At 39.3% G+C, this 11,274-nt stretch overlaps 1 protein-coding gene across 1 annotated transcript; it reads right to left on the bottom strand.

Annotated features, from left to right (window-relative positions):
* Positions 1-796: 796 nt before the first annotated feature.
* Positions 797-7,245, bottom strand: sox12 (SRY-box transcription factor 12). The gene is made up of 2 exons (XM_082155627.1): positions 7,001-7,245; positions 797-6,641 (listed from the first exon to the last, which is right to left on the bottom strand). Exon 2 carries the CDS (start codon positions 6,588-6,590, stop codon positions 5,487-5,489), a length of 1,104 nt encoding a protein of 367 aa, XP_082011753.1. The 5' UTR covers positions 6,591-6,641; positions 7,001-7,245; the 3' UTR covers positions 797-5,486.
* Between the last annotated feature and the right edge of the window lie 4,029 nt (positions 7,246-11,274).

Raw genomic sequence — 11,274 nt, 5'->3', positions numbered from 1 at the left:
CTAACCCCGTAATCGCTCTAAGTGCGCCACAGCAAAAGTGTGTGAGTCCACGTTTTGCAGTGTGTGCGTGTTCACTACTCGCTGCTCTTAGTGTGTGCACTAACTTGGATAGGTTAAATGCAGAGGACAAATTCTGAGTATGGGTTACCATCCTTGGCCTTCAAGGCATGTCACAAAATGTTGCCCATGGTTGATGGCCATGTGGCTCTATGTTCTAGATTACACAACTTGTGCCATGTGGAAGTCTTCGCTGAAGTTTAGTTGACTAATCAAATGGCCCTCATTAAACTTGATAAAATGAACATGGTTCCTTAATGAATAAATGTGAGAAAAGTGCGTTATTGAATTACAACAATAAGGGTATTTCAGTTCACACTGTTACTGGCCATTTTCAGTTGTGTAGGCTTAAAGCATCACAGGTTCTTGTGTTTGTTAGTGCTAAAGCATTTTCATGTGTCACATGAGCGGGCTGTGTGTATTTGCATGTAACGTGCTGTCAATTACATTGCTGCTGCAACCTTTCATGCCTGTGCGCTTTGACCACAAGAACATCTGCATCCTTTCTGAAACTCACGTCAGAGACAGAGTGGGAGAAACCCGCAGCGTTAAACAGACACACATGACGGGTCTATGTTAAATGCATGTTAGAAAACTTGTATCTACATTTGGACAGCTTGCTTATGCTACATATGCTTAATCCATACTAATTCAATTTATAAAAGTAGCTTTATGCGCATACGTGTAATTGTGTTGACGTGCATGGAAGCTCTTTAAAATCACACAGACAGACAGAAAGGCTGATTAAAGCAGTTTATTGATGAGGGTGTCATTACACTGATGAGTCCATCAAAATAACAAAATGTGCTGCTCAGATCTACCATCATTATGTACACAAAAGTGCTTTCATCTCTATTTGTGCTCAGTAGCAATGAGCACACTATGGAAGCAGACATGCACATGAATTAGCTAATGCTAATAGTCCAAAACTATGTTCTGCTAACATCTTGAAGACTCCTGTTTATTGAAAGTTATTTTTCATTTTTTATTGCTGTGCTGTGAAAAGAATGACTAACAATCACAATCTATGATGCACAAACCTACAGAGAGTTGTGCAGAAATATCATTCTCTAAGCCTAGATTACAGCAACAGTTCAGCCAAAAATCTAAAATTCCTGTCATCATTTACTTACCCTCATGTTGTTCAAAACCCTTATGACTTTCTTTCTTCCATGAAACACATAAGGAGAAGTTTGGAAGAATGTTGACACAGCTCTAGTCCACACAATGAAAGTAAATGGGGACTAAGAGCTGTCAAGCTCCAAAACCAACAAAAAGCATCAAAAGAGTCATTCTGTTATTTACTTAAGATCTTGCTTGACCCCCATGGGCACCATTCACTTTTACTGTATGGAAAAGAGCAGCTTAGACATGTTGGAAAAACTACTTCTGTGGAACACAGAGGAAAAGACACCCATGTTTACGTCTGAAGGTTTTTTGGGGGGGTGAACTATCCCTTTAAGAGCATGATGATAGCACCAATACATCATTTCTGCATGTTAAATTAACTCTTAGACTCGAACACCACACATTGTCATACTATATGCATATGTCTCTGTGTGTCAGCGAAACAATGTTTGCTGCTCAGATCAAGCAGATGCTGTGGTCATTCATGCAAAGGCAACAAAATCTTTTGATTCAGTGTAATCATGTACAGCATGACTTTGGTTGACCTGGATGACAGTATAATGTAATACCAGATAACAGTGATTTCAGTTGAAACATCCAGACCACAAGCATTCAAACAACATAATGGAATAAACATCACTTAAGTTGCTGGTTTTGCGACCATTCAGTCATCTTCTGATTGCATAAGGAATAAATAATTTTTAAAAAACTAATGGAAAATAACAACCTAGTATTATTTCCTCTGGACTATACTATAAAAAATGGTAAAACAATGTATTTTGAGGCAACATGGTCATAGTTTGGCCATCTTTTGATTCTGGTGAGTGCTTTAGCTGATGACTATTATTATTTTTCACAAGAATTTCATATCATTGTCACATTCCAAGATAATCACAGGGGATCTGACATAAGATTTCTCACCTAACAGTACAGTCTGTAATAGCTGAAACAGCACCATGCTGAGATTATAAATTAGCTCTGAGCCTAAAATCAGTGTTGTATTGGGAGTTATCTGGTTTTGAGCTTGGCTTTGTTGCGTTTGTTGCAGTACAAACCACTGCGTTGGTCTGTGGAGTCTACTGTGATATATCAGCTTAGTGCCATGAATTCTTCAGTCCTGAATGGGAAGACTGGGCCCATGTTTTGTAATAAGACTCCATTGGTGGCAATCACTGATTATGGCAGCAGGTTTCTTACAGACATGGAAATGAGGAAGCGCATGCTCCGCATATGACAGGTTTAGCAAAGCGGAGTCTGGCCTGTGTGAAATTAGCATTGCCCTTGGTTTTCTATCGCACAGAATACTGTTCATTAATCCCCAGCCAAGAAGTAGGAGGTGTCGACCAGATGGGTATTTTTACATTGCTTCAGTTATATTCAGCTTTCTGCATTTATCACTTTGACACTAATTTGCCTGAGCCCATCTGTGATGTGTCGTTCCTGTTTTCTGGTGCTCTTAGTAAATAAATAAATGACACCGCCTTTGAAATAAAAAGAAAACATTTACTAAATGATCAAATATACTGGCAAAGTATAAACGTAAAGCACCCATTTTTAAGACACATTTAAATAACGTTTTATTTACAGCCAAAAAATGCACCCAGAAGTATTGTGGAATTTTAAAATATTTAATATTTAAAAAGGTACAACTTTGCAGATTGACCTTTGATGCTACATACAGTTCTTTTGCAGATCATCAACAATGACATACAATGGCCAAACAGAGTGCATCTTAGTAATGGCTGAATCAAAGCAGATCCACATTGGGCTGATGTTTTTAGTCCTGAGTCCGTTTAATTGACTGCTGGTGTTTGGTACGGTATTGGTTCAGTGTATGACCTGATATTATTCAAGATTGTATGGAGACAGATTTGATTGGCATACGTCTTAATGCAAAGAATCGTTCCTGTGTGATAACTTCAGGTGTGGCGAGCCATTTCACAATTTCAGTAGTGCAGAATCCGCTAAAATAGTGAATGTATCGTTTTCCTGAAATCATTTCCCTGATGATTGTTGAAGGCCTAAGCCTTTTGTTTTACCTATTCACAAATCCTTATTTATGACACATGCAAAATGTGTTTGGTTTTTCATAATACAAATGACCTTTTTGTATTACAAAAGTAATTCCATCCAGCCTCACATGTAAAGAAACTGAAGTTTCTAGTAGCTTGCGTTATTACTACAGTTTCTACAATTTTGAGCATTTAAAATGCCAACGTTTCGGTTTTAAAGCACTAAATCTTTCTGCTCTATACATATATGTTGACGTAATGTTTTTTACACATTGAAAATTGTGTTTTATGAATGAAGGCATCGTATCAAAGCCGTGCCCATCTTTCCTATCGGCCCTCTTGTGTTTAACGCCATTTCCCTTTTAAATTGAGACACATATACCTGAATTACATGTGTAGTTTGACCACCGAATGTGGCATCGATCTAAAATCCACTTGATAAAACTAAGATTTTTGCAAACTATCATGGTCTAGAAAAAATACTGGTTGTACAGAACTAGTTCAGTCAACTCTTTCCTACAATAAGGAAACACATCAAGATGGAGGCTGTTTATGCCTCTGTGGTCATTGTGGCAAAAGTAGTCATTATGCAGTCCAAACAGTGAGGTTAAACCAAGAGCAAACACACATCAGGTCCCTTTCCTTTTGTGTTCCTTCGCTTTGCAGTTTGCACAGCATGCTGCTGCATCTTCACAGGACGTCGGGAATCGACGAGGATTAACAGTTTATGTAAGATACGAACTGCAGGGTTTGTTGTCCCTTCTCTGACAACTGTTGGTGGGAGGTAAATAATGCCGGTCTCCCGGTCACCAACTGAGCTGAAATTAATAAGAGCATTTGGGTGAAAGAAAAGAGGACGGATCCTGTTTTGAGAAATCGGGGCACTCTGTCACTTCGGTTGGCTTCGGATGGTTTCTCCGGGAGAGAAAGAGACGCTCACAAGCACACACAGATCATCACAGATGAATTACCTACGGGAGGCACTAGGACCTAGACAAACGATCCCTGAGAGAGTCAATGGGGGCCAGCTGGCAGACACAGATTTCTAGCCCTGATCGGGGCAGCTGCAGCCAGACTGCAGACATGACATGCATTTCAGTGAACCGGTGCAAAAGCCCCCCCCTCGTACCCCTCCCCACCCCGGCAGACGCTCGGTACGCACAGAGTCCGACCCCTGCATAAAAGCTGCTGCCTGCATGGACAGATGCACAGTTCCCTGAAAGAACCAATCCCAACCCCCAAACCCTAACCTTATCCCCCTTTTGTCCATAGTCCAAACAGTTCAGGCACACATTGACGCACACACACACACACAAACACCTGCATGCAGGGCCAATGCAGAGCTGCCTTTAAATCACATGTGTGTCTTAACGTCTGTGGCAATGGCAAGGTGATGAAAGTGCTATTACCTAATTAACGAATAGGATATGAATTATGTGTCTGCAGTGGTTTTCCCCCGCAAGGTTACTGATGCTTTACTGTAAGTGCTGCATGTTTAAATAAATGGTTTCAGTCATCATTTCCTTTTCATAATTTCTATCCCAGTCTTTTAGAATGTGAATGTACCAATACTGTCAGTGGACCTTTATATTTGTGCACATTGAAACGTCTGGTGGAAATCGTTTTTGAATTATGATTAAGAGTTTTCATTATGCTTTTATTAAAGGGCTTGTTCAGCCAAAAATGAAATTTGTCACCATTTACTTACCTTTTTGTCTCTGTGGAACACAAAAGAAGATATTTTGAAGAATGTTACAGTGTTTTTTCTTCACACAATGAAAGTCAATGGTGTCCAGTGTTGTTTTGGTCCCCATTGACTATGAATGTATGAACAAAAACAATTGACACATTCTTCAAAATATCTTCTTTTGTGTTTCGTAAAGAAAGCAAGTCATATAGGATGTAAATGATGACAACATTTAAATACAGGTTTTTGCTTCTAACTGCTTCCCATCAGATACTTGGAGACAGTAGCTTTCAGTTTAAAACATTTATCGAAACAGCTGGTAAAACTTAGTCCTCTGTCTCTAAGAAATACACCCAGCTTCCTCTGAAGTGTTGAACAAGATCTGAATGTCTTACTCTCTTGAACAGCTCTGCAAAGCCCTGTGTGTCTGTTAGCTAAACCAACAAGATGTGACATGCTTGGAAAGTAAAGCAATAGCACTTACGGGATTCATTGAGAAAAAAAAAAACACATGGAAAAAGGAATTGTCCAAGTACAATATGGACAAAATATTTTAGAATTGGCAGCTATGCAGGCATGACCACATTACAAAGGGCTCAACTTCAGTAGGTGAACACTAGGTCTGAGATACTGGGCACAAGCAAGTCCCCAGAAATCATTTCATTCACCTCTGGAGTGCAGTAATCTGGGAAGTCAAAATGGGATCCTGAGTTGGCATGAAATGCTTCAAAGTCCTTGTCCAGAGCAGAGCAGTCCATGGGCATACTGTTAGAAATGATATGCAAGAGTTCCTCGTCCAGTTCCTCATCTGAACAGGCTGATGACACCAAAGAGGAGGAGCTGGTTGAGGTCGGTGTGGAGGATCTTCCAGATGTCGACCCTTGTGGCTCGCTTGTGGAATCCGGGGGAGCCTGGCACTCACTGTCTGAGAGACTCTGGATGCTGCTGGTTTGAGAGATGGGCACTTTCACTCTGAGCTCAGGAACTGGTTGCTGGTCCTCAGAGGGAACGGTGGCCTGCTGGTGAAGGACAAAGTGACTTGACGGGTTGTGATCGTCTTGCAGAGTCACTGGGCTTTCTAAGTTTACATCCATCGTGTCGTCATCGCTCATGCTCTCGCTGTAGCTCTTGTATTTATTGCCATTGAAGTTCATTTTATGCTTGGTAGAAGCAGGTTTGATCTTTAGCCCTTTGCAGGAGAGCCCACTAGATCTTCCTGAATGGGGCTTGCTGGATTTCATAGGCGACTTCTCGCTAAGTTTCACAGGGGTAGAGCACTTGCTCTTTTTCCTGGGCCGGTACTTGTAGTCAGGATAGTCAGCCATGTGCTTTAGGCGCAATCTTTCGGCCTCTTTGATGAAGGGTATCTTCTCATAATCGGGCAGTAGTTTCCAGCGCTTTCCGAGGCGCTTTGAAATCTCAGCATTGTGCATGTCAGGCCACTGTTCCATAATCTTCCGTCTCTCAATCTGGGACCAGACCATAAAAGCGTTCATTGGTCTTTTGATGTGCCCAGTTGGAGTTTTGCACCAGTTGGGATCTTTGTTAGAAGGTACGTGTCCAAACACCTCAGAATCGTCTTCTGCGGCCAGTCCCACAAACACCTCTCTGGTAGAATTGCTGTCCATGACTGACAAGTATTTGTGGGTTCTTTGCTGAACCATGATGGAGCTCTGAGATCTATTCAGTAGGTTCCCTAGAGTCATCCATGACAAGACACTCTAAGATGCAGCAACCCATCAATTCCTGCTTTTATCCTGAAATAAATACAGACATGTCTTCAGTGACCTCTTATAAACTTCATTTGTTAAAGAAAAACTTTAATTTTTCCAAGACAACAGTTTTAAAAATGTAATGTTTTTTATAATATTTGTTGATAATGACATAAATCTTTAAATGTCATTTGAATCAGTTTCATATGAGAGACTACATGTGTGTGTGTGCGTGTGTGTGTGTGTGTGTGTACTATTAAAATATATAGTAAATTAAAGTAAATTAAATGTCTGTGTGTGTGTGTGTGTATATGTATGTATATATATATATATACACACACACACACACACACACACACATACAAACAATATTTTTTTAAATATGATTAAAATGTAGTACTTACTTTAGAAATGAAGACAGCTTCTGCTAACTGTGCACAATCACTTGCTCTCCTCACATAAGCATCTCCTCTGCTGTAGCAGTTGTGGTGGAAGTAAAAAAAAAAAAGATCTCCAGCGTCTGCCTGCTGTTTTATCACTCTGTCCTGCATGCGGACCCTCTCTCTCAGACGCTCTCTATCCTCTCAGTCACTCTCCCTATCCTTGTCTGCCGTTTCTCCTCCCTGCTCCCTCTTTGTAGGGACCCCCCCCCCCCCCCCCCCCTCCCCTCGTCTGCTGTTTTATAAACCCACACTGTAAACAGCTCAACCTTACCAGACACAGTCTCCTCCCCTTCCACCCACCGCTCTCTGTCGTGGTGCGTGTGTTTGTGTGCATGTGGGTGTGTGAGTGTCAAGGATGGGGGGGTGAAAGTTTCCATGCAGTGAGGCACAGCTACAGTGCAGCGGATGGAAAGAGAGAAAGAGATGCTAACTGAAGAGGTGTTAAATGCTACAAGCAAAAACTTAAATTAGGACAAGACCTTCAAGGCAGTCTGGCACATGTAGAGTCATGTATTCATGAGTCTGTGTGATGTATTTCTCGATTTTCATAACTGGAAGTAGCACACTTGCAGGCATGCCTTCAGTGTTGGCATTTTTATGTGTATTTTAGGTATCTGTCACAATCCGTGCACTTTTTTTATATGAACACCAAGATTTTAGGTTCAAATGTATGTGAATATGTAAGTGAAAGTGTTCATTTTAAATTCTCTAACAATAATTTTCTCCACCTTTTTACGTTTTATTTTTGGACGTTTAACATTATTTACATAATAATTCATATTAAGAAGAAGAAAACATTTATTTTTATTTTTATTTTTTTTATTTTATTTTTTTATACATATCAGTTTTCTGTGTTATAGACCTCATTTTACAGCAGAGCCTTCTTTGATTTTTAACGGGAATGAAAGCAAGGCTGTGAGGGATGGACATGCATCTCTTCACTGGGTTGCACTGTTATTTAATCTGAAAAACACTGCAAAAATGTCTTTCCAAGAAATTTCAATAGACAAAAAAACTCCAGAAAACATGAGCTGCGAAAAATTATAAGTGATCAAGGAGCTTTATACAACTTTTTACTGTGGATGCCATTTAAAGTAAGTCTATCCCTCACAGTGCAGCGCATGACAAGGTTTTATGGGCGATAGAAATATCTAATAATAAAATATCTAAAAACAAATAAATTGTTACTCATCTATAACACAAAAGCCACAAGCACAACAACAATATAAAATAAAAATGTTTTACAGGTGCAAGCGTAGGCTTAGGCTTCCCCTGCCTGCTGCTGCTTCTGATTACTTTAAGAGGGAAAAGCTGCCCATAACTGCTGGTCTAGGATCAGTTTTCTACGTAATAATAGAATATTGGCGAAACAGATTTTGCAACTGATCCAGTGCTCATCTGTGTTTGCGCTCTGGAAAGGTTTTCTATTTACAACACATTTTTGCAGCATTAAGCAATGTAGCTTATCTCGAACAACTGTTCATTTCTTGAACGCAATGACCAATCAGAGGTGTTTAAGTTAGAATCCACTCACCTCTCAAAAGGCCAGAGTATTTGTTCAGTGCTGAGTTATGCATGCTCATGACTGGCATATTGAAAGATTTGTTGTCTAGCAGCTTCATTGATTATAACGGAACTTTGTGAGATCGGAATAAACTGAAATGAGTGACAGCTTTTTAGTGATTATAAAGGGAGTAGTAGTAGCCTATTTTTGCTTTTCTGTTACAATTAAAAGTGGTTTGTGAATGTAGATGCTTTAATTACAAATAATTCATCGGGAGTGTTTATGCTGAGATGTGTAGGTTTTTGTTAAGCGGCCTAACTTTCATGGAAATTTCATGGACATACTAAAAAAAAAACTATTATTTTATCAGTGGGCAGGAGCGGGACAAAACATGAATGTTGCAGGTGGGAGCGGAAGAAGGTAACATATATTTTTGTTTGAGCGAGACAGACCTCTACCTTACATCCTCGCTTTCATAACCGCCATGGCGCTGCTCTGAATAAGGTTTATTGGATATAGTCTAGCAGCCAATATTGTATATTTATGCTTATTTCCTCTGTTTTTATTTTAAGATTTTCTTTGTCATTGTTAAATGTAATCTTTAGAAAAATAAATGTCCATTTTTCATAGTGTACATTATACTTTTGTGATGGCTAAATTCATTTTTTAAAACGAAGTGGTACAGAATTTTTATATTAACCATTTATTGATTATCGACCATAACATGAAAATAATTCTCAGCTTAACAATATCACACAGAATTGTAATATTTGTGCATATCTAGTCAAAACTATTCATTTTACAATAGAATATAGTATGCCACACTCATGCAACTCATAAAGTATTTTACGCAAACTTCCTTTTTTTTACTATATAAAGATAAACATGTATCATCACTAAAATGTCATGGATTAGATGCTTGTGATAAATTGATGGCTGAATGGAAATGGACAAAGAGATAAATTATCTGCAATCTATATTTTTCTTAATCTTGGACAATGATGCAGGGGGCACTGTCTTTTTCTAGTGGCTTCACACATCAATTTCTTCTGTAAAGTAAAATGTCAATGAAGGAGCATGGGGAATTCAGAACATCTAATAAGCCTGCCTTCAGAATCTTAAACGAGAAGATCTGAAAGCATATGTGACTGTCCTGGTATGACATCATTACATCTTTTCACAAAATTGACGATTAGAATGAGCTATCATCATCTGAATAGATACAGCCACTAATGCTTCAGTGAAATATGTCAGTCGATCCATATGGTCAGCGTCACTGCATCAATAAGCTGTTGCATCAATACATGCTGAAATGGCCCAAAACAGTTAATTAAAGCAGACTGTCACTTAAGTGCCAATAATGGCAATATACATTTTGTAATCAATGAAGGGCGGTCGTCAGAACCCGAGGGCTGAAGTGCAAGCTTGCATTTCTCTGGTTATTTCCATATAATTGGCAACTGTCCAAAATCTTGTCTGCCAAATTATATATTCCCATATAGTCATGCATCAGTCGACTCATGTAATTCTGATATAGGTGTACGAGCCAGGTTTTTTCGTTCTCATCGTATTCTCTGAATCAGCAAAAAAAAATAAAAATCTAATCCAATTACAGATATGTTTGCACGGCCTATTGTGTCAAGTTCATAGTGAACATCAGTCCATTGAGACCTCTTAACAGTGTCAATATGTCCTCCAGCACTTAACGTAATGATCTGGACCATGTCACTGTGTGTCAGACATATTCGTTTGACAAATAAAACTGATATTAGCCAGAACGATTTGGGGGGAGGGGGGGTGTTAAACGGAAAAAAGACAACAACACTATCACCCACCGACCTAGTTCAGACCCTGGCCAAATCCCCGACCAGACCTAGACACCTCATCTAATTACGGAACGGGCGGAAAGGGGAGGATTGGACCCCCTGAGCAGGATGGGTGTCTGTCTGGCTGATAAGGACGGGGCCTCCTCCTCTTCCGTACCCGTCCTGAGCGAGCGAGCGTTAGAGCGGGACACAGATAGATCATCTTTCAGGGATTAGCGGGCAGAGGGAGGAGGGCACCGCTTGATCTCACTGCTGCTCCAGTTTCGGAAAAAGAGGGAGCAGTGATGCCACCGCAATGCTGAATGAACCTGGAGGACGCATGCTGGAGCACCTCATAACACTCTCTTGCATTCTTTGTTTTTAAAGCAGGTTATTTTGCCTAATCCATCATCTATCAGATGTAAAATGGTTGCGCAGAAACAATAACATGCTTGTCACATGTATGGGTGTTTCCTAAAGAACTTTACAATTTTGTACTACTCTGGACCTCTGGATGTTGCATCATGATATCATTATCGTCGTTTGATTAGGACATTTTTCTAGTATTGTCAAACAATATGTAATGTAAAAAATAACATTTGAACTTAATTCCTTAGAAATATGTATTTGTATATAGGGTCAGTAAGATTTTTCAATGTTTTTGAAAGTATCTTATGCTCAGCAAGGCTGCATTTCATTGTTCAAAAATAGTGAAAATAGTTATATTGTGAAATTGTTATAATTTGAAATACCTGCTTTCTATTTTTTATATATCTGTCACATGATCCTTCAGAAATCATTATAATATGCTGATTTGGTGCTCAATAATTTCTTATCATCATCAGTGTTGAAAACAGTTGGGCTGCTGCTTAATATGTTTTTAGACGATTTTTTAAAACCATTTTTTCCCCCAGATTTTTTTTTAT

This window comes from Leuciscus leuciscus (assembly GCF_965113295.1).
Source record: "Leuciscus leuciscus genome assembly, chromosome: 23".
NCBI lineage: Eukaryota > Metazoa > Chordata > Actinopteri > Cypriniformes > Leuciscidae > Leuciscus > Leuciscus leuciscus.
The sequence above is the reverse complement of the archived record's forward strand: the minus strand, read 5'-3'. Positions and strand labels throughout refer to the sequence as shown.